This window comes from Pleurodeles waltl, chromosome 3_1 (assembly GCF_031143425.1).
Source record: "Pleurodeles waltl isolate 20211129_DDA chromosome 3_1, aPleWal1.hap1.20221129, whole genome shotgun sequence".
In the NCBI taxonomy this organism is placed as follows: Eukaryota; Metazoa; Chordata; class Amphibia; order Caudata; family Salamandridae; genus Pleurodeles; species Pleurodeles waltl.
Genome location: NC_090440.1, coordinates 259,519,002 through 259,546,741, shown reverse-complemented (window position 1 = coordinate 259,546,741; position 27,740 = coordinate 259,519,002). Strand labels below are relative to the sequence as shown.

The following is a 27,740-nucleotide window of genomic DNA, read 5'->3' as shown; positions in this document are numbered from 1 at the left end:
AAATGTGTACTGTTGTCTTTTTTTTTTTCTTCTTCTTTGTTCATGCTTTCATGGTCATTTATATGTGCCGAATAAAGCTTTATGAATTGAATTGAGGTTGGATGGGAGACTAAAATATTAGATGTCTCCAAGTCATTTGGTGTAGAGGGAGAATTGGAGAGGGTCCAGAACCAAGCTTGAGGAATACCAGCTGGCAAGGGGGTAGGTCAGAGAATGAAGAGTGGGATAATTGAGAAGGATCGATCAGAAAAATAGGAAGAAAGCCATTGCTTGATTCATGATACCTAAAGAGGTGAGTGTAGAAAGGAGGGCAGCATGGACAATGATGTCTATTGCAGCAAAGAGGTCAAGATTGTTCGAAATGAAGGCGTGAGCACAGCCGGGTTACCATGGGCTCGAATACAAGCAAGGAAAATGTTCCCATCCTCTAGCTTGGAAGTTCAAAAACACAGTTACTTTTGAGGTGAATTGGGTTCCCAAGATCCCTGGGCCCCCCTGCCACTGCACCAGCAGCTCTATTGATAGCCAGGCCCCTTGAATGGAGGTCAGATGTTACGCAACAATGGCAGATTTGAAGCATTCAGTTACTAGAGCAGAGAGAGTAGTTGAATAGTGAGGTCATACAGGATAGGATGCAAGGCCAGAGAGGAAGAGTTATTGATAATTTTCAGGTTGAATAGGTCAGGCGGTGCACCGAAAGGGCTAGCATTCCTAGGTACCAGCACAGGTACATATGAAGACTTTCAATCAATCAATCAATCAAAAAATGTATATAGCGTGCTACTCACCCGTGAGGGTCTCAAGGCGCTTGTGGGGGGCAGGAGGGTCACTGTTCGAACAGCCATGTCTTGAGGCCCTTTCTGAAGAGCAGGAGGTCTTTGGTTTTGCGGAGGTTGGTGGGGAGGGAGTTCCAGGTTTTGGGGGCAAGGTAGGAGAAGGACCTGCCTCCTGAGGTGGTGCGTTGGAGGCGGGGGACTGTGGCCAGGGCGAGGTTGGCTGATCGGAGGTTGCGGGTGGGAGTGTGAAAGTTCACTCTTTCGTTGAGGTATGTCGGGCCGGTGTTGTGGAGGGATTTGTGTGCGTGGATGAGGATCTTGAATGTGATTCTCTTGTTTATGGGGAGCCAGTGAAGGGTTTTGAGGTGTGGTGAGATTCGTTCGTGGCGGGGGAGGCCAAGGACGAGGCGCACAGCTGTGTTCTGGATTCTCTGGAGTTTGTGTGTGAGTTTGAGAGACAAATAGTTTGAGTATACTAGTAAAGGTAATGACTAATGCCAATTTTAGTTGTAAATGACAAAATCGGTTTGACAAGTGGCCTGCTTACAGAAACCAGCAACATTGGATAAAATCAATTTCCTCCTTGTTTACTTAGTGTAAGTCAAAAAGGAATATGGCATAATCTAATGGTTGCTTGTGAGTGAGCCTCGGAAATAGAACCGGATCATGGAAATTGTGTCACTGTTTGAAAATTTTGATCTGAACCAGGGCAATTTTTCACAGATGTTGATCAGTTCTGCATTGGTATTATTTTTACATACGATCAGTACAAATATGTTATTTCCATTGACTAATTGATGCAAAAACAACATTTTACACCAGTTTGTTTGCAAACACCCCGATTTAAGATGGGCACACAAATAAACACAGCCGTCCAGCTCCCACGGTTTGTGATCTTCTGCAAGCAATGTTGAACCCACCCTCTCTACTGACAATACAAGTGAACTTGTACGACTCAGGTCAATGTAACACATGCTTCTTTTTATCTTCCACATCCTTAAAACATTTCCGTTCGCCAGTACACAATGACATTGTGTTTCTGGTCATACCGTAAATGAGGTAGGCTATGCTGAGCCCTGTAAATAACTGCCAGGGCCAGCTTGTAAAGCTCTTTCCCGTCAATTACTGTACTCCAAACACCAGCCGGGATTAGACAAGAGATAACCAGCTTTAAACATAAAAACATATTGCGATATCAGATAAGATAAAAATGAAAATCTACCTCTGCTTAAAATGAGTCTTCTTGTTTGCCATGACGATTTAGTTGAACAAATGAGTTACCTTCTGCACTATGAAAAGGACGTCAGCCGTGATGTGCTAGAACGTTACAAATAGAAATCTTTAAGAAACACGGAACCTACAGTATTGCTTTGACGGTTTCCTACTTACACAGGCATACCCAAATGCTGTTTGCTCGAGGCTGCCACATTAAAACTAGATCTAGTTGTTTTTTCAAGGTTAGTTGTATTGCTTTCGCACACGCCCACACACCATTTCTCTTATATATGCAACACTTATAAAAACAATGATTATAATCGCAGGCACTCATGAACATTGGGTGGTGGTAGTAGAGGTGAGGGTGATGGAGATTGAGATGATAACTGCAGCAATGGTAGTGGTAATAGTTTTAGTAGTGGTGGTATTTGTGGCGATGGTAGTGGTACACAAAATATACACAAATAACCAAATCAGGTAAGTAAAACAGTCAGAAAGTAGTGCAAACACTGTAAAACACAATAGGATGCAATAGGCCTAGGTTCAACACAAACCATATACTAAGTAAGTGGAATGCGAACCACAAATGCACCCCTAGGCAAATGTAGTGTGTAGAGGGTCACTGGGAGTGTGAGAAAACACCAAGGGTGTAAAGGAGACCCCAACCCAGGACCCAGGAAAGCAGGAGTAAAGTACTACTATTTCCCCCAAAACACAAGTCGTGATAAAGTTTTGCAAGGACCACAACAGAATGCAAAGCACTGAAGATGGATTTCTGGACCTGAAGACCTGTAAAGGAAGAGGACCAAGTCCAAGAGTCGCTAAAGTGTCCAGAGGGGGGCAGGAGCCCACTAAACCCCAGATGAAGGTGTATACTGACTGCCTCCAGTTGGAAGAAGATGCTGTTTTTGAACCAACAAAAGGAGATAGGAGGCTCTGCTTTGTGCAGAAGTTTAAGAAAGTGCTACATGTAGCTATTCAGCTCATTCGTCACAATGAGGATGGTACAGCAGAAATCATGTACTGTACGGGGTAAGATGAAGCTAGCATCCCATCAGGTTGGTGAGCCGTGTAAAGTTCTCTTGAAGACAAGTCTAAATGTTAATTTTTCAGGCATTTTCTGAACCGTATGCGATTGGGTTCTGTAAAGTTGAGAGTGTCCCATATTGTTGTCCCTCTACTCCCACGCATCTTCCACCATGATTCACCGTCTTGAATGATCGTCTGTTAATCAGTTGGGCAGGCACTGCAAGGACTTTCTTAGGCAATTGGTAGCGGAGAGCTTGTTCCTGTAGGTATTCTGGGTCTTTTCCTGTTTTATGGATAGTGAGCAAACCTTCAAAATAATTCTCATGTCACTGGAAGGCAATGAGCTGGTAGAGTGCTTTCAGGGCAGAACTCTTATGTTCTTCAGGGGCTTAGCTTGGTCAGTAAGATGTGGCTTAGTCAGTAAGATTGGGGGAGTGAACTTCAGATTTCCCAACAATAATGCCAGTGTCAATACATTATATGAGAAGCAGTCCATAAGGGGTAGGGGAGCTTAAGGAGCAGTCCATATTGTTAGGAGTACTTAGAATACAATATTTTTCAAATTAAGCAACATTTTGAAGACCTTCAAAACGGAGACAAGAGAGAGTGTGTGCATGTGTCTTTTTGTCTGTGTGTATGTAATAATCTCAGGTGAAGTCCGAAAGACACCTCACCATCCCCCACTGAAAGCACTTGCACCCAACTATTTACTACAGAATACATAGAAACACCACCCCCAAAGCAACGCCCCAATTGTCTTTCATGCAGAGACTTAGGCACAATCTGACAGTCTAGTTCTGCAGTCTTTGTAGCTTGACACTGACATTCTTGATGAGGCCATTGTAAACTGTGTTACAGTACTCAAATGGTACGAAGAAAAAAACTTGTCATCTCCATAGTGTGATCAGTATGGAGTAGAAGAAGCTTTCAGAGTGACAAGATGTGAAGGTTGATGCTTTAGCTTTTAATAATGCATTGCAGGACTATCATAAAGAAGGGTAAAACAACCAACCAGTCAAACCTGTTTTCTACTTTGGAAAACACATTTTCCTTCATTCCTTTGTGTGCATTATAAGTCCTTTGATTCAACTGACTCTTGTTGTTTTTGGGTCTTTGAGTATTTTTGGCACCATTGAGGATTTTTGGAGTTTAATTTAGAAGACTTTGTTTTGGGTCTCTCTTTAGTTACTTTAGGATCCTGGGACAGGGTTTGAGATTGACTTTTGGAAGGTCTCGGTTTTCAGTTCTATTGGATGGGAGCTCATATTGTGTTTGGATTGGTGGAGTTCAATTAGTTCGTAATTGCAACGTCTGAGTCCTGCTGTAGTACTTCTTCACACTTAAGAAGATACTATAGATTATGGAGAAAAGAAAGAGTCTGGGTTTATATTAAAGCACAGAGTCAAACTCTTTATTGTTTCTTGTCAGGCTGGGCCACTGCACTATGGTCAATGCCTCCATGGTCTTCTAAATTCTTAATCCTTGTTATCAAGTTGGGGTTCTGTAGGTTCAATGTGGTGCGCTGACCCAAGGCCCTGGTCTACTGATTGGCCAATCTTACGGAGTTCTACCCTCAGGTTATAAGAGTAGCCAAAGTGGGAAAAGATGAAGGAAGAGGTCACAGCATTCAGAAATGACTGCTTTTGTAGAGTGTTCTATAGAATTATTACCACTCACTCAGTCTTGTATGATTCACAATGAGACTCTGAAAGAGCCATAGTGAGATACTCAGATAATGACAACGTGATTTGAATGTGGCATTAATCTCGGGAAAAGATGGAAGTTCTTCATCAAACATTATTTCCAGAATTGTGCCACCAGTACTGTCCCTACTCCCACTTATCTCTGCAGTTATATGTAACCTCTACTTAAAGAGCTGAAAGATTCTACAAACCACCTTGTTCGATGTACAGAGAGATCTGATAGCAGTGCTGGCCAGCCTATCAAGTAGGAACATCTAGACAGGTTTTCACAGTGAGAAACTGATATGCACATAATGTGCTCTGAAATACACTATGTGTAAATTTTTCTGCCACACACTGTGGCTATCGTGAAAATCTATAAATAAATCAAGCTCCCCATTTAAGGGGCCTAGTAATGTTATATGATTCAAAACACAGGAAAATTACATTTAGAAAGTGAGGGCAAAAGAAAGTAGGAAAAAGCAGGTCTAAAATTTCTAGAAATTAGTGTGAGACGCCTCGACGTCCAAAATAAAGGTGTTTGCATAATGTGGAGGCAGAATTTAGGAAGGTTCAGCACTCCAAGGTAGAGCTGAAAATTAATGTAGGTTGCATAAGAAAATGGGACCCTAGTTGCCCATTTTTCTAACAGTATGGGATCAAACATTTTGGGTGTAACCTACAGATAGCTCTATAGTCAAACTGGATTTGGAAGTCCTGTGATAGTCAGGGCAGATCATTGTGGCCGAGTCCCAGAGAACCCAGAAAGTCTGCGGTTAAGCCAGGCAAAGATAGTGAATGCTTTAAGTAGGACTTTTCCGACCCCGTAGTGGTAGGAGAAGATGAGCAAGGCACTAAACTCTCCATGACATCAGGGAAGATAAAAAGATAAAATAGCCAAGCAAAGACATCCACTAGGAGACTCGAGGGGAATTCAGGTTGCAAGGTGCAGAAACCAGGAACAGAATAGTAGCAGTAAGAGCAAGTGGGCAATTAACAAGATGAAAAAAAGGGAGCAAAGGCACCATGAAGCATCCTTCATTTGTGTATGCCTCCTTCATCTATGATTTAAACAGAAACTAACACCACAGAAAAAGATTAATTTTGGATTGGGAACTTCAGGTAGAGCTCTCTGGAGCAACCACCATTTTGGAAAGGGCAATTGTAAGATTTTAGTATGCCTCTCTATTCTAACATATGGCATCAACTAAGCATGCCAGGAGGAGGCCCAAGTGTGAGGCCTTTCCTCCAATGCAGAATTCCACACCTGATGCTCTTCATAGGATGGCCACAACTGTGGAAAAGTTGAAAGAATGCCCAACCATGCATTGAGTGCAGCATCTTGCAACCCACTGTCTGACTGCTGTTTGATAGCCTGTCTTCCTTTGAAAACGTAGTGCATCTGGTAAGCACTCAGTGTGGATGTAACACTCAGAAGGAATCCACCACTTCGTACAAAGTCATCCCCTTGAAGAAAATACTGGAGATATGATGGCAGCTGGTCAAAATGTCAAGGCCTGAATCTGGAAGAGGCTAGGTAGTCACAACATCCTTGTCTGGATCCTACCAGAGCAGGTGAAACAAGGCCTTTGTGAGTGATCCTGGTACCTCTGCTATGGTTGACTAGCTGACTTACAATACTTTATACAACGCACAATCATCCTAAGGCTCCTTAGGCTAGCGCCTGTCCTTCCACAGAAACAATTACAACAGAAATTGTTTCAAGGGTTTCCTATAATTATCCCTCAAATTTGGGGAAAACATTCCACACTTGACCAGCCTGCAACCTAAAGAACCTCACTGCACAAATGGAGGCACTACAACTTCTTCATTTAATTGTATTATAGTTTAAAATACACAAAAGAGCCATGTCAGTTGATTTCAGATTCCTCAGGTGTGTTTTGCCCTATGTTATCTTGTTTGAACTAATGGCCTTTGTGGCAAGAGTCTTCCTTTGCCAGGTATGGGGTTCCATCAGAGTCAGCTAGTACATTTGTTGATGCAGGGCTAAGCAGGGTGTCCTCCATGCTTCTAGTGGGACTCTAGGGCTCGTGCTTCTTGTAACTAGAAGAAACCTCATTAAGAACTTTGAGGTTATTTAGCAATAGGTGGCCGGCCCAGTGGCCCATCAGCCTGCCTAGTCAGGAGAGGCTCTGCTTCCGAGTTTCTGGCCGAGAACCGCCAGCAGGATTAAGGATCTCCACAGTGTGGCTGGGATCATTTTTTGCGAAACGTGTTTACATTGGCGCAGTGGAAACACTCAGCAACACTGGCATTGTTTTTGCTTTGCAAAAATAAAGCCCCCAAAATGGGGGTTTATTCTGTATAACATAAAATCCATGATGATGACCCTTAGCAAATTTTCTCCCTCCACAAAGATGGACATTGATTTTGTCTCCCTGGGCAGGGAAAATCTGTTCCAGCATGCCCTCCCTAAACAGTGAGCCTTCTGAGACAGTAAAAATGGCAGCCCTCTGGCAGATGGGCTGTTGCCAGTAACAGTGGGCTGACGGAGCCCGAGGCTTCACTGGTGCAGACAGCAGTTGCCCCTCCGAAGATTTGGCGGGGTGAGAGCCCTGACGATTTATGGTGAGACTCCTGTGCCACCAAACCATACATGCCCCTCACTCCCGTGTGAGAAATCTGTATGAGTTCAGTTTCTCATCGGTCATGATTCCTCCAATTAAAGCATAGCAATAAGGATGAAAATACGTTTCTTAAGCTGAATGGACAGGGAAACCTAAAAAGATCACAGCCAACAAGAACGTACAAGAAGCAATGGTTTACTTAGAAAAATTGCTGAATAAAAACTGCAGTAGTACCATATGGCCATTTGGCAGTACTCTGGGTGAACCAGAAACACATCCCTGACATGCAGCTGCGATCCTGCTTTTCTTCAGGATCGGACTGGCACATAGGGCAATCAGGCAGTGCCCCATGGGCTAGTCTGAAAAGCCAGTCTGGGTGCCGTTATTTGACTGTGGGTTTTATACTCTGTTGGGCTGGTTTTTACTGTTGATTTCCACAATATTACCACAAATATTGCCTGCAGGAAACACAAATACATGTGTTGCCACATACCTTATAAAACACTTCTAGAGCCTGTGTTCACAAGCTTAAAACGTCCTCAATTTCAAATGTGAGCCACTCCTTGGCGATCTGATTTGCTAATAGGGGGCACTTTTATTTTGGTGCCCGGGCTTATTTTCTGTCCCTGTTCGACCCTGCTGTTCTTCCTCAAAAAATGCCCTGCAGTGCCTCTGTCCTCAACTTCTCCACAAAGTGCCATGCAGCACCCATGCCTTCAGATCCTCAATGCTGTGGCAACGTTTCACGTACTGTGTGTGGGCATTGCCATTTCCTGTAATTGTGCATGCATTTTGTGGTCGTACGTGGACCGGTGCCAGAGGATGTTCTATGCTGAATAACACATTCTTTTTTTATAATGTGTAACTTTTATTGTGTCATCCACACACTTGTTTGCTTCTTTCCATGCATGTGGGTACTATGACAAGGGATATCACAATGTATTCACAGTCTCTAGGGTACAGGGGTGTGCCTTTTCCCAGCTGCTGTTATCACCAGCATTGCCAGCATGACCTCTAACATATCAATCAATCAATCAATCAATCAAAAAAATTTATAGAGCGCGCTACTCACCCGTGAGGGTCTCAAGGCGCTGGGGGGGGGGAGCCAGGATGAGGGGATGGGGAGAGGGGAGATCACTGTTCGAAAAGCCAGGTCTTGAGGCTCTTCCTGAAGAGTAGTAGGTCCTGGGTCTTGCAGAGGTGGGTGGGGAGGGAGTTCCAGGCCCTGGGGGCTAGGTAGGAGAAGGATCTGCCTCCGGTGGTGGTGTGTTTGATGCAAGGGACAGTGGCGAGAGAGAGGTCCGCGGAGCGGAGGTGGCGTGTGGGAGTGTGGAAGGTCACTCTTTCGTTAAGGTAGGCAGGGCCGGTGTTGTGGAGCGATTTGTGGGCGAGGATGAGGATCTTAAAGGTGATCCTTTTGTCTATGGGGAGCCAGTGGAGGGATTTGAGGTGTGGTGAGATGTGTTCTTGTCGGGGGAGGTCAAGGATGAGTCGTGCTGCTGAGTTCTGGATTCGCTGTAGTTTGCGCTTGAGTTTTTGTGTGGTGCCGGCGTAGAGGGCGTTGCCGTAGTCAAGCCTGCTGCTGATGAGTGCGTGGGTGACTGTCTTTCTGGTCTCTGTGGGGATCCACTTGAATGTTTTTTTCAGTGTGCGGAGTGTTTTGAAACATGAGGAGGTGAGGGCGTTGATTTGTTGGGTCATCGAGAGGGAGGAGTCCAGGATGATGCCGAGGTTGCGTGCGTGGTTTGCTGGGGTGGGTGCGGGGCCTAGCGTGGTGGGCCACCACGAGGGGTCCCAAGTGTTTTTGTGTGGGCCAAAGATGACTATTTCGGTTTTGTTGGAGTTGAGTTTCAGGTGGTTGGCTGTCATCCAGGCAGCGGTGTCGAGGAGTGCAGTGTGTAGGTTGGATTTGGCGTTGTTGGGGTCACGGGTGAGGGAGAAGATGAGTTGAGTGTCATCAGCGTATGAGAGGATGGTGATGCCGTGGGGTTTGATGATGTTGGCTAGTGGGGTCATGTAGATGTTAAAGAGTGTGGGGCTGAGGGAGGAGCCTTGTGAGACTCCGCAGGTGATTTCGGTGGCAGGGTATTGGAAAGGACTGACTTTTTGGGTTCTGTCAGTGAGAAAGGAGGTGAGCCAGTCCAGGGCTTTGTGTCTTATTCTGGCGTTGTGAAGGCGTGTGCGGAGTGTGTGGTGGCAGACAGTGTCAAAGGCTGCAGAGAGGTCCAGGAGTATGAGTGCTACGGTCTTGCCTATGTCAACTCTGGATCTGATTTCGTCGGTGCATGCGATGAGAGCGGTTTCTGTGCTGTGGTTCTTGCGAAACCCAGATTGGGAGGGGTCGAGTGTGTGGTTTGTCTCAAGGAAGTGGGATAGGCGGGAGTTGACTATTTTTTCCGTGACCTTGGCTGGGAATGGGAGGAGGGAGATGGGGCGGTAGTTGGAGAGGTCGTCTGGGTCGGCTTTGGGTTTTTTGAGGAGCGCGGTGACTTCCGCGTGTTTCCAGAGGTCCGGGAAGGTGGAGGTTACGAATGAGCTGTTGATTGTGGCTCGGAGTATGGGGGCGATGGCGGGCTGGCTCTGTTGTATATTCGGTGGGGGCATGGGTCGGAGGGGGAGCCAGAGTGAATGGAGTTCATTGTGTTTTCAGTTTCTTCGTCGGTGGTGGGGGCCCAGGTGGTGAGTAAGTTGGGGGGTGTGTGTGGTGGGTTTGTGTTGGGTGGGTGGAGGGTGCGTGTGGAGGGTGTGTGTGGTGTGAAGCTGTTGTGTATGTCCAGGATTTTGCGATGGAAGTGATTTGAGAGGGAGTTGCAGAGAGTCTCGGTTGCTGGCTTTGGGTTTGGAGAGCTCTTTGATGATGGTAAAGAGTTCTTTGCTGCTTTGGGAGTTGTTGTCAATGCATTCCTTGTAGTGTGTTCTTTTTGCAGTGCGTATGAGTTGGTGGTAGATGCGTGTGGTGGTTTTGAGGGCGGCCAAGTTGTTGGTGGTGGGTTCTTGTATCCAGGTTTTCTCTGCTTTGCGGCATTTGCGTTTGGACTCATGGAGTTCAGTGGTGAACCATGGGGTGTTCTTGATATTGTGGATGGTGATGTTTTTTCTGAGGGGCGCAAGAGCATCGGCACAGGTGGTGATCCATTTGTTGAGGTTGTGTGCGGCGGTGTTGGGGTCGGTTATGTTGAGGGGGAGTTTGTGTCAGTTGGGAGTTCAGGAGCTCAGTGGGGATCTGGTACCACATGCGGTAGGGGGTGGTGTGTTGGTGGTGGTGTGTGGGTGGTTTGTTGTAGGAGAAGTGGACGCACTGGTGATCTGTCCATTGGAGTTTGGTGGTGTGGGTGTAGGTGACGTGTTGGCTTGAGGTGAAAATTGCGTCGAGTGTGTGTCCAGCCGAGTGGGTTGGGGCTGTGACCAGTTGTTTAAGTCCTAGGTTGGTGAGGTTGTCCAGGAGGGAGGAGGAGTTGTGGTCGTGAGGGTTTTCCAGGTGGAAGTTGAAGTCGTCGAGGAGTATGTAGTCTGTGGAGGTGAGAGCGTGCGTGCTGATGGTGTCAACGATGGTGTCACAGAATGGGGGGCGTGGTCCTGGGGGTCTGTATATGAGTGTGCCTCTGAGGGTGGTGGTGTTGTTGATGTGGGTGAGGAAGTGCATGTGTTCTGCTTTGTTGAGAGTGTCGAGGGTGTTGGTGGTGACCTTGATGGTGTCTCTGTGAAGGATGGCGATGCCGCCTCCTGGTTTGTTGAGGCGGTCTGTGCGTTGGAGTTTGTAGCCCTCCGGGGTGGCTATGGCTATGTCTGGTTCGGATGTGAGGTTTGTCCATGTTTCTGTGAGGAAGACAATGTCAGGTGAGTGTGATGTGATGAGGTCCCAGAGTTCTATGTCATGTTTGTGTAGGGACTGGGTGTTTAGTAGCAGACAGCTGAGGTAGTTGCGGGTAGTATGGTTGTTGTGATGTGTGATAGTGTTTGCGGGGATGCTTGTGGTGTTGTTGAGGGTAGAGGTGGCCGTGGTGTGGGGCTTGTGTAGGTTGTGGGCTTTGTTGGTGGGTGCGGGTGTTGTTGTGTGGAGGCTGTTGTGTTTGGTGTTGGTGTGGGGTGCGTGGGTGGTGGACCGGGAGAAAAGGCATGTGCGGCAGGAGAAGGGGCCTTGTGTGTGTGTGTGGGTGGTTTGGAAGCAGTTGGGGCGGACTCCGGGGTTGAGGGAGAGGAGCGAGTGGGGGTGGTAGTGTAGTCTGGGGGGATTTTGGCTGGCTGGGCCAAAGGGACTGGCGATGGGCGTGGTCCGGGCGCAGACGGGCTCATACGGGCTTGCCTCTGGCATGCATCCAGCGTGCCAGCGGCGCAGCCGCGCAGCAACCGCTATTAAGAGGGGGAGGTGGAAGGGAGGGAGGGGCAGCTGGGAGGCGGGCGGGAACGGGAGAGCGAATGGGGGTGGGCCGCAGGGATGCAGCGGCGGGGAATAAACAGAGCTGGGGGAGCGCACAATGGTCGAGATGGCCCGGAGAGGTAAAAGCAGTGGAAAAACGGCAAAAGTACAAAAACAATGTACAGAATAGCAAAGGGCAGCGGAAGGTAAAAGGATACAGTCAGAAACAGTGGGAAGGCACAATAACAGAACACAGTGCACCGAATAGTCGAGAACAGCGGGAGGCAGAAGGTAAGGAGATCTGGTCAAAAACAGTGGGAAGGCACAGTAACAACAACACAGTGCACAGAGTGGCAGAGTACAGCGGAAGACAGAAAGTAAAAAGATCTGGTCAGAAACAGCGGGAAGGCACAATAACAAAGACACAATGCACAAAATAGCAGAGTACAGCGGAAGACAGAAGGTAAAGAGATCTGGTCAGAAACAGTGGGTAGGCGCAATAACAAAGACACAATGCACAAAATAGCAGAGTACAGCAGAAGACAGAAGGAAAGAGATCTGGTCAGAAACAGTGGGTAGGCGCAATAGCAGAAACACAATGCACAAGGTAGAGCACTTACCAGCGTTGCGTCGCTGGACACCAGGGATGAGGAGGGGGGCTTCGAGCCTGCGATCGGTCGCATGGGCAGGGGTGGGGAGAAGTGGCGCAGCAAGGTGGTGCTGTCGGCGCAGGGGAGCGAGCTCCGGCAGAAAGGTCAGGGGTCTCTCACCTGCGTCACGCAGTGACCGACATTAAGAGGGGGAGGTGGGAGGGAGGGGCAGCTGGGAGGCGGGAGGTGGGAACGGGAGAGCGAATGGGGGCGGGAGAAGGGCGGGGCCGCAGGGACGCAGCGGTGGGGAATAAACAGAGCTGGGGGAGCGCACAAGGGTCGATTGGGCCCGGAGAGGTAAAAGCAGTGGAAAAACTGCAACAGTACAAAAACAATGCACAGAATAACAAAGGGCAGCGGAAGGTAAAAGGATACAGTCAGAAACAGTGGGAAGGCACAATAACAGAACACCCTGTACCGAATAGTCGAGAACAGCGGGAGACAGAAGGTAAGGAGATCTGGTCAGAAACAGTGGGAAGGCATAGTAACAACAACACAGTGCACAGAGTGGCAGAGTACAGCGGAAGACAGAAAGTAAAAAGATCTGGTCAGAAACAGTGGGAAGGCACAATAACAAAGACACAATGCACAAAATAGCAGAGTACAGCGGAAGACAAAAGGTAAATAGATCTGGTCAGAAACAGTGGGTAGGCGCAATAACAAAGACACAATGCACAAAATAGCAGAGTACAGCGGAAGAGAGAAGGTAAAGAGATCTGGTCAGAAACAGTGGGTAGGCGCAATAGCAGAAACACAATGCACAGGGTAGAGCACTTACCAGCGTCGCGTCGCTGGACACCAGGGATGAGGTGGGGGGCTTCGAACCTGCCATCGGTCGCGGGGCTGGGGAGAAGCGGCGCAGCAAGGTGGTGCTGTCGGCGCAGGGGAGCGTATCTTACATATACTTGTAAGTTGTTACCTCTTTGTGGAACACGTTCTGCTGGATATCTCGAATCTGTGTGAGGCACGTACGCCAAGCAATCATTATTTACCTGTCATGTTATTGAAGTTTAGGTTTTTCTTCACTGTTATGCAGTTAGGGTGAAAGAGCGTTCATGCTTGTATATTCAAACTTTTAAATATTTTATACCAAGAGTCATTGTGAAAAGTTTTCAGTCTAGTGTCTGTCAGAGATGACATAGGGTGGGTTTTGTGCTGACGTTCTTGTTGGTGCACCACTGTACCTCTATTTTAAGTATATCGGGTTCCAACTTTGATTGTTCCTTGAGACCGATGCTGTATGCCGTAAGAGCGAGCGTGGGGTTTTCCTGTAATCGTGGGTGCATTTTGTGAGCATCATGCAGCATGCAGTAATCTCAGCTTGTCTCCATGAGATATTCACTGTGAGTGTGGACTGATGCTGAAGGGCAATTGGTGTTATTCATTAAGGGGCATTATGTACTCAATGTGGATCTGAAAAGAATAGCACCTCCCCTGGCAAATCAGTGATTAATTTGTATGGACCATGTGCTGGCTGTGTAAGGAAAAATTATGCAAGACTTACACATTTATATAATTTACTGGAAGTTAACAAACAAATATATACAAATCTTACAACCAAATTAAAAACAAGACAATAGAAGGGAGGAAATGTAATAAAGTACATATAACAATATGTGTTAAGGACTCTTCCTAACAACAAATTGTATGTTATTTAATAATACATGCTTTTAGCATTTCCAAATGCTGGACGTAAATACAAATGAGTCCTTAACATTCGTCAATGTGTTTCGCCCCTTTAATGTAAAATTCAGACCACCTTCTTCAAAACATGAAAATGTTCCTGATCTTCCTCATAATGCTTATATATAAATGAGATATAAGACAATTGTTTTATATCTATCTATCTATCTATCTATCTATCTATCTATCTATCTATCTATCTATCTATCTATCTAGCTAGCTAGCTATCTATCTAGTGCTTAATACGAACAGACAATTACATAACATTAAGTTGACAAAAAATCGAAAACTATTTCATCAAATTTTCACAATTTATTGGAGAAAATTACTTTAGACATATTTTTTTACAATGAGTGCCTTGGGCATTAACTAAAACTCCAATTATATCATTTGGCCTATCTTTAAAAATTAGTGTCAAATCAAGGCAGATAAATCCATATAAAAAATGGGCGATATCTTGTGATATTAAAACAAATGAGGCTACTGTCCTTAAGGGTCTCATTTAAAAACGGTAGCCACCTCTTGCAGGACTGCCCAAACAGTCACACAAATTGCTACTTCTGCGTCATCAGCCATTATTTCTCAGACATCAATATATATTCTATGTATAGATAGGATTTTGATGCAGTCATCTTTCTCTGTTGTACCTGCCTTATTCTAGTCTATGCTTTCTGCAGAGCAACAATTAAGTTCTAATCAATTAGTTCAGAAACCATTTTAACAGTCTTCTCAACTAGTAAAGATTATCCATGTTATCATCCTGCAATCCAGATGTACTCCGGTATTATGCATCAGTTAGGGTTTCCACAGTGATACCTTAGGCAACAAACTGTACAATGCAATAGTCAGGCCTGGTGTTCACAGCAGTCCCCAGCCCAGTAGTAGCATTAGTCTCTGTAGTATTACACACTGCAGTCTGTGGTCCTTACAGTCTGCCAACATCTGAGGTTGGGGACGCATGCCCTAATTCAGGATGAAGCTTTGAGTCTTCAATTTTTTTCCATTGGATTCAGTCACTCTCCCAACAGAGACGGGGGTGGACAAGTTGACCATTTCAAGCCTTCCTTTGTAACCAAAATACAACTTTTTCCAGTACTCTGACAGAGAGTAGTTGACAAGAGTTGCCAGTATCGGAGCAAAGGGCCAGAGGTCTAGCATATGATCTTGTATTGTCATTCAGCAACTGAAATGAAATACAACCTAGAGGATTAGAATTAACCATGCCCTCTTTTTTTTTTTAAAGAAACGCTGCTACTTTAGGGTAATCAAAAGGTAAAACTTAGATATTTTTATATTCTACTATAGTGACATTCCTGATGAATTTAATTTCCTATGCTATGTTTTAGAATTCCATCCTGGGATAGGCCAAAGGAATTGACTGGGGCTGAATATACACAGAGGCAGGAGGAGGCTGTTTGCTGGTGCATTGTGAGGAAATGGAGCCAGTTAGGAAATTCATCTAAACCCACTACCCTCAAAAGTCAAGGCGAGAGAGGTGGGAATATCAGTTTAGAACTAAACCAGTCAAAACGGTACTTCTACTGGCACAGTACTACAGGTTCAGTATTCATGTTTACACACAATTTATATCCAGTGGTACGGCAAATACTGTGCTCTTATTTTGATTCCTGGCCTGATGGCCAGCTCTTCAGGTTCGTAGAATATGCACCTAGATTTTGGTAATATTTGTATTATAATTAATTCGTTTTTTATTGAAGTTACATGTCTAAGAAGAGTATTTACTAGGAAAAGTATTTCTAGCTGCAAAAGTTTAACAATCTGATAAAAATGCGCAAATAATTATTTAGTTTTATTGATAATTACTATGTACTCAAACTGTCTTTTAAAACTAGTAGACATAATGATATATCTAATTAACAGAATAGTATCTACCTGGTATGACCACGATTTCGGTAAACTACCTACCATGACTGTAAATGCTTTTAAAAACAAGTTTATCTAAAACATCCCCCCAGGTTTAAAATCAATGAGTCACTTATAATAAATGGTAATTGGATGCTTCATATTTACCATATCAAAGCGGATTTCCGTGTGTAATAATTGCAGTTCATTGTGCCACAAGGCCAACATGAATCGCCAATCTTCCGCACTCTTAACCTTGGCAGCAGGAGTTATTCATCAGTTTCCATTGAGCTTTCTATATTTAGTTCAAAAAGGAAACCACTCACCATACCCGGAAACTCTCTTTATTTCTCCCCGTTATTTTTCCTGGTGCATCATTCGTACAAGTTAGATACAGGACAAAAGAGAGGTTGCTCTGTGGTTAATATGCCGAATGACTTGACGTCATGACTGAAGATAACAGATCACCATCTGCCCCACCACACTCTTGGCACACTAAAGCAATGGGATGTCTAAAGGTGTGAAGGTGCCGACATTCACACAGAAGCAGCCCACGCCATTATTCCATGATAGGAAGCTGTTCTTGCTTCGCAAGTCCAGGGCCTCTCTTTTTGTCTTAACTCGGTGGGTAATTTGTGCAAGTGGCTGCAGGTGGGCACTGGCACACATTTTTTGGTACTGGGACTTATTTTTTCCTCATCAGAGTTTGACCCAGAGTAAGATAGCAAAAGGCAGTAAAAGAAGGAAGCAAGCAAAAGGAGAACAGTGGCAAGTGGGACGCAGCTATGAGGAAAAATCTGAAAGAGGGAAGTAAAGACACAGAAAGTGCAAGGCGGTAGAAAAAAGAGGCATGTGGAGGCACAAAAGATAAATATCCTTGGAAATCGGCAACTTTGGCGTTCATCAGTATCAGTGATGGGCTCCTAAGAAAAAACTTTGTCCCCCCATTACTCATGTTTTTTAAACGAATTTTGCACTGTATTGTAAATAGTCATCTTTTTAGTAGAATATCTACAATTGAGCATATATTGTTGATCAAACTTTTTCTCAATTATTAGCTTAAAAGATTTTGCACCTCTTTGACCACATTCCGCTGCAGCTGCCACCAGTTGTTATTTTAACATGATATCACAGCTTACTCCTTCCACCTCTAACATATTTAGACGTCTCAGATGAAAACAATGCGTTTTGGGGGATTTTGTTTTAAAAGTATACCCCTTTTGTGTTCTATGGTATTATTTATGCTAAGCTTAGCCGTAGTGGAAGACCGAAATATGGATATAGCCAGAGTGAGATTGAGGGTGGGGGGTGCAGGTGAATCTCAGATTTCCCTACTAAAAAAGCAGTAGGCTGTTGAGTGGAGTGGTGAGTTGATTTAGGTTTGGATACAATGGATGGTTTCCATGAGAAGCAGGGCCATCACTGATTTGCATTAGGTGGGCCTCTGTCAGAATGGCACAGTGGGTGAAAAACTATGAGTTGGAACTCTGTTTAGACTATTTGCAAGCATTCATCCCATCACCTTTTGGGTGTTTGATTGCCAGTAGTATTCTTGGAAACTTGAGACTGATACAGCTTTCCAAGCTTACTATTGCCAATGTTTTTGCATCCCAAAATGTAGTAATTTCATCCAATAAAAAGGAGTATTCTACAGGTGCAGATACACTACATTTTTGGTAAACTGGTCACTTCATATATTTAGGATCCTGATCCAAAAAATTAACAAGTTGAAATCTTTTAGTGACATCAGAATGATGAGAAGAACCAACAGAGACATAGCACATACACGTGGCACCATTTACTAGGGGTTTACTATTAAGTTAAATGTGTTAACTTGATGTAGGCCAATTTTACCATGTTTTAAGGAGAGGATGCAAGCGCTTAAAGACTGGTTGGCAGTTATAAAGTGCATGGAATCATAAAGCCAACAAAAACGAATTCAGCAACGTAGGAGGGGTGAAGGCAAAACCTTCTGGGGGACAACTACCTAAGGGTGTCAGGTCTAACAAAAGTGATTTTTGTAACAAACCCCCCAACAAAATTTAATTAGTGAATTAAGAGGCAAGTCAGTGGTCACATAAGCCCTAAACGTGGCCTAGAGTCTTAGTATAGATGGAGCAACATTACAGTCTATTACATCAAATACAAGAGATGTATGTACAGCACACATCCTGAACTCAAGTATTTAAAAATGCTATCATATGTGATAAAAAAAGAAAAAGAATGCTGTGTGAAATAACATATTTGCCTAGGTTCATACAATTTGTACAAGCAGGGATGTTGGTATTGATTCCAGGTTATCTAGTTTCACATTTTGAAATTCAGCAACCAAATGGGTATCTTTGTCTTTCTCTCTCTTCCATTTATGTCAGATGCCCCTATTTTGTAATTTATTCTTGGCTCATGGCAAGACAAACCAGAGATAGTAGACCCAACACAGGGCCTCAAGACCCAAGAATCCATTTATTTGGGGGGGGGTGGAATACCCCAGCCCTATCCCCCGAGGCAGCAGGAAAGAAGGAAGAGGCTGAGAGACCTAACAATAAGGATGATTCTGACATACAGAGAGCCATGGCCAGAAGCACACAGAGACATCTAGAGAGAGAGAGATGGAGGGAGAGAGAGTGAGAGTGCCCATGAACACCGAAATAGAGAGACTGGCCCAGGGGTGCATAGTAATAGAGGTTCGGCAGGATGTCGAACAAGAGAATATGATTGTCCTCTGGGCCACAGCTTCTTCTTAATAGCGGATTGGACAGAAGCAGCATGAGATCACAGAGGGAAGTCTGGTGTGGCAGTTCTTATCAGCCCACCATGCGATGAGAAATTGATTATTGCCCATAATGTATAAGGGAAGACTCCAGACAGGCCATTCTCCTCTGTACCCACTGGCCAGTGGTGGCTGGCCTACAGGGAAGTTAGTTCATTTCCCTGTAGGTTTGTTTACATCTGAGAGTTGCTATTTCAGACACTGCCAAAAGGGGTGTAGCACACTGATATAAAAATACAGCTGCTTGTTTAGTTGTCACAAGACTTGTTGAAATTCACACTAGAATGAACATATAATTTTAACAATCTTATGTCATTAATTATAAGCACTTTTTCAATCAAGGCTTTATTTGCTCAATTAATCCTTTACCACCAGCATATCAGAGCAGATTTGCCAGGTAAGGGTTTGACAAGCATGACTCTATCTGCTTTACACTTGTCAGGACCACTACATGTCTGAGAGAAACTACAACCTTGGCATCACATGATCGGATCACCTCTCCCACATTCTACCAATCATGTACCTTTAACGAGGTAGACTCGAGTCCTTAACAGGGTTTTGAAAGCTCTTTACCAATGTTACAACGAACACGGTCACAGCTCATGTCATTTGAAGTCTGATAGGTAAAATCATATTGCTTTCATTTGTGATCAACAGTCATTAATGCCTGGCCGCCATTTGGTGAATTAGACAAATAAGATGATGTTACTGATCTTGTTCACGAACAACCATAGCTACAGCCAACTCTGTTTGACCGACCAGCCGCAGCTGTGAGACTTGAGAGTGAATGGGCATAAAATCTGAACTATCACTTACAAAATGAGGTACTTTTTCTGCAGTCCGTTCTAGACTCACTTGGGGAGTACTGAAAAGCAGTTATTGTTCCAATGCATGCTTCCTTTGTTCTATAGGATAGTGATATATATTTTACTGCCCAGATGTCACCAGCAGCAATTTTATATATGCCCCTGTGTAACATGCCACAAAGTGACCCTTGCAGCCTGCCACGCTCAATGAACCTTGTTTATGTCGGTACCTGTCTTCATGTTCTCCCTCCTTCTGCTTGATTTCAGGTCACTTCATGGGGAAGAAGAGTATCCCGGACTCCCCGGTGCTGGAGTACCCAGAGGAAGGAGTGGCAATGAACTCAGTCCCTTGCAGCCCAGCTCTCTTTCTTGAGGACATGAAGGACCTGCTTATAAGGGAGCTCCTCAAAATGCCCTTGCAGCAAAGACCACTGGACGAGAGCCGTGTGAAGTTTGATCTCAATGATCAGGTACAAATAAGCCTTTCCTTCTCTTCCTGCTCATGGCAATGGAGTCCATTTGTCATACTATGTTTCTCAGGTATCACTCAAAAACACATTGCAGATTTGGATTTTACAAATGATATGTTGTTCATTTTTGTATTATTTTGCACTACATGACAATGCTAAGCAGCTTCAGAGTGCTCTGTGGATGTGTGGAGCAAGGAGGTGGTATAAGAGCCATAGGTATGGACGGTATTCAATCAAGCAGGTCATGTCTGTAATTCATACAACTCCCAGTTATACTGAGGTGAGGGTTCAAGCATGCTAATAGCGAGGGACCAACTAGACACATGCACCAAAAGGCACTCCAATCAACCCTATTCTATTTTCTTCAGGTGCGCCGTTTTCACAGTCAAAATAAAGGTGGATGGGCCTTCTCTGTTTTGGTCCTAACATTGTGGAATCCTATGCCTTTAGCTATTTTTGATATCATTACCTTACCTCAATTCAGGAAGACATTTAAAACCTGGCTGTTTCCAAGGGTTAGCTGAACATAGAGTAGTCACATTTCTCCCTTTTTACAGGTAGCGTCAACAAGCATTGTGTGTACAAGTGTGTTAGAAATAGGGTTTCTGGTTGGCTAGGGTAGGCACCTAAACCAGGCGGAACCCACCAGTCCAGTCAGTGCAAGTAAGTTACACACCAAAGATAACCTGTGCTCACCCCCTGGTAGTTTGGCACAGAGCAGTCAGGCTTATACACAGAGGACATCTGTAAAGCATTTGCACAACACACTCACACCAGTGACACAATAAGTACACCACAAATGAGACCCCACACAGGGTTTATAAAAAAAATATATAGTGTAAATTGTACTACATATCATATACTAAAACAACATTATTCAGAAGTACTGTGCACAATATATAATCCTGAGATAGTACTTGATATTCTGCCAGTGCAAGAATCAGAACATGATACATTATAACATCAGGGCATAAAATGCACCAATTAGGTCAGAGGCAAACCTAATCAGAAAGTATCACCATAAATGCATAATTCATAAATACTGTGCATGTCCTGTAATCACTGACATAGTACTCGTTATCCTCGTAATGAAAGAATCAATATAATAGGCATCATCAGATCAGCAATGCTTAGGCCATGAAAACACATCAGGTTATGAATGAAAAGATACAAAAATCACCCAAATATCACCATATGCTACTAGATCACAGCAGGCTTGAGCCCCTGCCCAACTTTATACTGTAATGTCCTTATACATTGTGTGTAGGCCTCAAACGTAGGATGCAGGAGCGCCCCCGCACCTAGTACATGGCTATCATAATAGTGGGAATCTGGAATACTCCCCGTCGCAGATTGACAACTGAGCAGCCTCATGAGGTACTCTAACCAAAGCCGGGCTCAACCGCTACTGTGCCTTAATACCTGGAGGCCACCTTCTCAAGATCGCTGGGTTTATTGGATTCTGGTTGGCCGTAAAAGAATGCCAAACAGTCCCGTGGGACATAGCACCTCGTGGTGGCGAGTTGCGCTAAATACCGGCTCGGCTGTGACCCGGAGACAGGGTAGGCACAATTGTCTCCTTTCTTCCAGGAAAGGTATGATGGAGTCGTGTCAGGCTGAACTGCTTTCGGCTTGGGTGCACCATACCTGACTCCGGACAAGGCCACGCTGATTGTCCCCCGGCGATCGAAGCTGACGGTGTTCAGAGGCCCGGGCAGACTCCTCCCTTCCAGGGCTTCCCTCCACATCAGATGGCCAGCAGGTTCAAGGGGAGAGGGCCACGTTGAGGGGCTCCTCTACATGTGATGTGACATCCAGCACTTAGGTCCGGCTGGTGAGGCCCTGTGGGTTAGGGGGTTGCAGTGTGGTTTAGTCATCATGCGCTGAAGAGAAAAGGTGCAAGACTCACCATGCTCTGGGAGGCGGGGAAAGAACTGAAGTCAGCACTCACCACACGCTAATCCCTGAGAATGAATGAAAAGGGTAAAGTCCTCACCAGGCGCTAGTTTTTAGGCAGACAAGGGGCATAAAACAGCACCCACATTGTGCTGTGGCCACTTGGAGAACACTTGGGTACAAAGCAGGGTAGCTAGCAGGACAGCACATAAGGTAGACGCAGAGTGGCAGTCCCTCTAGGAACCTAGTAGGTACCAGGGCAGCACAACAGGGCAAATAACCTCCTGACAGTCCAGCAGTGTTTTCACAAAACAGAGTCACGGAGAAGCTAGCTGCAGGGTAACAAGCAGAAAAGTAATCCAGTAAGTTCTTTAGGCCACCCAACAATAGTAGGCAGCAGGGCAACAGCAGAAGAGCAGTCCAGATGAGTCCTTCTGTGCAGCTCAGCAGTCTTCTGACAGAGGTTCAGTCCCAGTTCCAAAAGTGCTCTAAAAACATGGGCCAGAGCCCCTGTACTTATAATAAATAATTTCTTTGTTCAGATGGTGACTTCAAAGGAACCCTTTCAAGTGTAACACAACTCCTTCCAACCCAGTCCTGGCTCCAGACATCAGTAGGTCGTAAATAAGCTCCTGTGTGACAGCAGGACAAATGTAAGTACGCCCCACATCTCTCTCTACCAGCCCAGAAAGACTATCACTATGCAGATGGATGCAAACACTTCTCTTTTCACACCAAGCCCCTCTTGTGTTGTGGCTGTCTGGAAAGTATGCACAAAGAGTAGCTGTCATTCTGCAATAGAAGTTGATTGGAGTCAGGCTGCAAAACTCTAGTGTTATATGCATAAAGAAATGCCCACTTTCTAAAGGTGTCATTTCTGAAATAGTAACGTAAAATCCAACTACACTAGTACGCAGGATTTCTCAGTACCATTCCAAACATACCAAACAAGCCCATGCTACTCTTTTTAGGTCAGAAATTACCACTTAAAATATATGAGGGAATTCCCAATGCTAACCTATGAGAGGAGCAGCCCTCACAGTACTGAAAAATTAAATAGTCTGTTTGTCATTTTTTTACATGTACAACATAAAAGTGTATGTCCTACCATTTACATACACAGCACCCTGCCCATAGGGGTTACCTTAGGGGTGACTTGGTGTAGTAAAAGAGGAGTTTAGATCTTGGCAAGTAGTTTGAAGTGCCAAGTCAACGTGGCAGTAAACTGTACACACAAGCACTGCAGTGGCAGGCCTGAGACAGGTTTGGAAGGCTACTTCTGTGGGTGGCACAATCAGCGCTGCAGGCCCACTAGTAGCATTTCATCTACAGGCCATGGAGATATGGCATATCACTTTACAAGAGAACTACAGGTAAATTAAATATGCCAAAGAGGTGAAAGCCAATTATACCAAGTTTTAGGGGAGACAGCACATGCGCTTTAGCACTGATTAGCAGTGGTAAAGTGCCCAGAGTCCTAAAGCCAACAAAAAGAGTGTCAGAAAAATAGGAGAGGGAAGGCAAAATGTTTTGGGACACCCCTGGAGAAAGGACCATTTCCCACACAGTGCATTAAAATAATAATTATCTATTAACTCACTTATAGAGAAGAAATATTGAGGCTTATGATGGCAGGCAGTAGTGTGGGAAAGCCAAGATTTGCATCCTTATGATTGCAGAGGTTGTGGTGAAGGTGATCTTTAAATGGAGAGAATCTTAGTACGTTGTAAAGGAGGTTTGGTGGACACCAGCAGCAATGATTGAAGATGTGAATCCAGAGAATGGGTGTCAGGGATGAGATGATTCTGTTCACTTGCACACAGTGGCTATGCATCCTATTAACAAAAGAAATGTGTGGTCTCACGCACAGTGAAGGCTTACACACGGGAGCATTCGCAGCCCCATAACTAAGCATTAGAAGACACCCAGCCATGAAGGGGGGCTGAGGGTTGACCTATCTGGAAGCAGTCAAAGACTCTTCATAGTTACATTTCAAAATATTGTATCTGTGTGTCCCACTAAAATGCACCATAAAATTGAAGACACTAGGCCTGAAAAGCTCATGAGAATATTTTGAGTTCTTTGTAATTCTAACTGTCCTCATGAATAGAGTCTACTTTAAAAAAAATTGCACATAATTGTTAATTGCCTTATCCTGTAAATATATTTTTTAAATGGTCATAAAACATGATTTGCACAAAACTAAACTAGAATTTGAGTCCAATGCACAGAATCGTACCTGGACTGTACTGTGTTCATATATGTGACACTGTTTTTCTTGCCTGTGTTATTTCCTATATCCACTAATAGGAACCATGCTAAAATGGTTGATTAAAGTTCACAAGCAAAGTATATCCTGTTGCAGTGGTGTGTAAAGGTAGATTTCAGTTCCTTTCGAAAGCAAAGCATAGAAACCCTTTTGAATCCACCCACAGATGCATAAGATGAAAGTGGATCTCCGCCAGTGTTTTGTTTATTCAGCATTTTCCTTTTGTGATTGTTCCTCTACTTTCAGAGTGCCTATGTATTTATACATATATCTTCCAGACAATGTGTGTCACAGGACACAATAGTCTACTACTGGCAGTAATAAGTTCATGACCATCTACAGATGGTTGTTATGATCAGAGCTTCCTCGAACCCTCATAAGAGCAATATGAGATAGCACGGGATGCACAGTGAACTCAGAGGGGGATATTATTGCAGTGTTTGCTCAGTATTACAAACAGTTGTATTCTCCACCACAAGAGCTCCATCCTGAGTGGGTGAGGGAATATATGCAAAGTGAGGCTCTCCACGGTTTGACCCCACTGCAGTTGTTGGAAATAAAACAACCTCTTCAGATAGAGGAGAACCAAATGGCGAGCGAGCAGATGGCCTGGGGTAAGACCCTGGGCACAGATGGGTTTACTATGGAATATTACAAAATATTTAGGACCATTCTTGACCCAAATTTCTGGAGGTGTTTTGGGAGACACAACACCGAGGTACACTTCTAGAGTCCCATTGAGAAGCCCTCATTGTGGTCTTGCCAAAGCCTGGCAGGGATCCACTCGAGGTGAGCTCCTACCGCCCATTGTCAATGCTAAACATTGACCATAAAATACTAAGCAAGTTCCTTGCAAATAGGCTGCTCCCGATGCTAGACTCACTTGTCCACCCCTTACAACTGTGGGTTAATTCCTCAGAAAGCGACATACTACAATACACGGTGATTGTGCCACATCATGGGCACAGTGGTAGAACAGCTGACCTCCTAATGGAGGTCTTCCTGGACTTTGAAAAAGCATGCAGTATGCTGGGGTGACCTATCTGCTTCGGGTTCTGGAGGCCATGGGTCCTGAGTTCCTTGGCTGGGTCAAGCTGTTATATACTGAACCACAGACGAGGGTGTGCACTGGGCATCATATACCTGTGGTCCTTTGTCATCGGGAGGGGGACCTGACAGGGCTGCTCTCTATCGCCCATACTTTTTGCTTTGGCCACGGAACCCCTGGTAGCTCTGTTGCAAGCTTGGGGCCTGGCATGGAGCATCCGGGTATGGGTGGACAGGCATACTGTATCCCTCTACACTGACGATTTACTGGTGTATTTAAGAGCTCATGCACATACCCTATTGGCCCTCTATGAATTTCTGGATGTCTTCGGTGTCTTGAGTGGCCTTGGGGTTAACTGGGGTAAATCCTGTGTCTTTCCATTACGTTGGGTGGAACATGAACACCGGGATGCGTTGAGACCGGGGCACCTCTCCTTTGAGACATTCCACTACCTTGGTGTGAATGTCTACCACACAGATAGAGATGTCCTTGATGGCAATCACGGCTGGACCCTGACCTCGATTCGTCAGTCCCTGAACTTTTGGACACATCTACCCCTCTCCCTGATAGAGATGTGCATCAGTTGTAAAGATGTTGGTTCTTCTGCACCTCTTGTACTTTTTCGCAGTGCTCCCGGTGATTCCAACCAGAGCTATTTCAGGACACTGATAGGCCCAGAGTCTGATCTTGTGTGGGTGACTGCGCCAAGCGGGTCTCGATTTCCCTGCTTCAGTGCCCCAAGATTGAGGGTGGCCTAGGGGTACCAGACCTAGAGCTGTATTTCTCAGCTGCATAATTGCAATGTCCAATGCGTTGGATAGTTGAATACATGATGGGGGAGGGCAGATTGGTACAAGCAGACCTTGGAGACATGGGTATACTGGACTTGCTACATGCACCCCGGGGCCAGCTAGAGGATTGGGTAGGCTTGCACATGTGGCCAAGTTAGCCTGGGTTAGATACATGCAACACTGATGGGTGAGTGTCCCTTATGCGCTGCAGCTGTCTATATGGGGCATGCTGCTACGAGGGCACTGATTCTGCACCATGTCTGGAGGTGGGGATAACACAGATGAGCGACTTTTATAATGATTGTTCCCTCCTCTCTTTCCAGGGACTGCAGGACCTATATAGGGTTGCTGCTGGGTTCTTTCTGGCGCACAATACGTTAGTGTTCGCACTTGTGGGCACGTGGTGGGTAGGGCAGACTGAACCAGCAATACACCTAGGCCTCCAGTGCCTCTTAATACACAGACTGGGACACAGGATGATTGGAATGCTCCATGCAGCATAGTTGGCGGGAAACATCGAATATACGCTACAAGGATGACTGCCTGGGCACCGAAATGACTTGTAATCATTGGGCATTGGCCTCAGAGTGGGGAAAGTGCATTTCACCTCACACGTGGCTGAAATACACACAGTTTAATTATTTACATCAAACACATCTTACACCGCACCGCCTACATGAACTGTTTCTGAGAGTATCGCCGGCTTGTCTGTGATGTAGTCATGCTGATGCCATTTTCTGGCACATTGTCTGGGAGTGGCCCTCATTAGCACATACCTGGGTTCCGGTGATGGAACACATATCAGTAAAGGTAGACGTGCAATTGCTGCCACTTCTCTGCCTCCTTGGGAACACAAAACGCACTAAGCACAAAAAACACTACCTCAAATTAGTAGACCTTGCATTGGTCCTCTTTAAGCACCTGATTGCTATGGCTTGGAAGGCACCTCAACCACCTACAATTTACTGTTGGCTTCAGCTAACTCACAAGGGGTCCTTGGCTGAGGTGGACACCATGGCACACGATCGGCAACTGCGAGGGGCTAGGGTGTGATTGCAATTTGGGACACATATATCAAATTGTTTGATAAATTGAACCCACCTGCAGCCTAGCTTTGAGGCTTGTCACAGTGAGTTTGCTACGAAATTGGGGAGAGACAATGGGGGGACTCTGCCACATGCTTAATCATACTAATTAGTGGCTCAATGCACTTAGGGGAACTCTGCAGTGCTTCCATTCCCGCTTCCTTTCCCTGTAGTGCTCCCTCACTTGCCACACGAGAGCGGCCCAAGCCAGAGGTTCAGAATGGTTTTCTGTTCGTTTTTAAGGGTTTTGTTATGTTGGCTTCTCCTCTAAAGGGTGGAGTGCAAATAAACTACTTTGTCTTCTTATCTTCCCCCCCCCTTTTGAGCCATATCACACAATGTTATATTCTTGCTTTGTTGTCAACGATGTAGCTGGTATGGAGGCGAATGGACAAGTATGATAACCAGACTATTCACAATACTTATCGCTACACTTTGTATCATATGTGGAGGTTTTTGTTCAAATTCCAATAAAGAAATGTAAACAAAGTGACCATCTATAGCAGCTGTTCCAAACCTGTGGTCCGGGGACCCCTGTGGGTTCGCAAAGCCGCCTCACGGGGTCCGTAACTGGTTAGAAAATGTAATAATATTAACAGATTAGGTCCCCAGCTTTCAGTAATGACTCATTAGTGGGGGGGGGGGGCCCGGATTTCAATAATGATTCAATGGGGTCCCCAAGTTACAGTACTGATAAAGTGGGGGGCCACAGAAGTCAAAAGGTTGGGAACCACTGATCTACAGAATCCAACACTAGGCCGC

The 27,740-nt window shown here is 45.1% G+C and overlaps 1 protein-coding gene across 1 annotated transcript in view; it reads left to right on the top strand.

Moving 5' to 3' along the window:
- NMB (neuromedin B) overlaps positions 1 to 27,740 on the top strand; it is a 56,503-nt gene that overhangs the window by 15,849 nt on the left and 12,914 nt on the right. Inside the window, exon 2 of the mRNA XM_069221251.1 lies at positions 19,687 to 19,889. Within this exon, the coding sequence (XP_069077352.1) occupies positions 19,687 to 19,889 (203 nt within the window). The remainder of the gene's footprint in view (positions 1 to 19,686; positions 19,890 to 27,740) is intronic.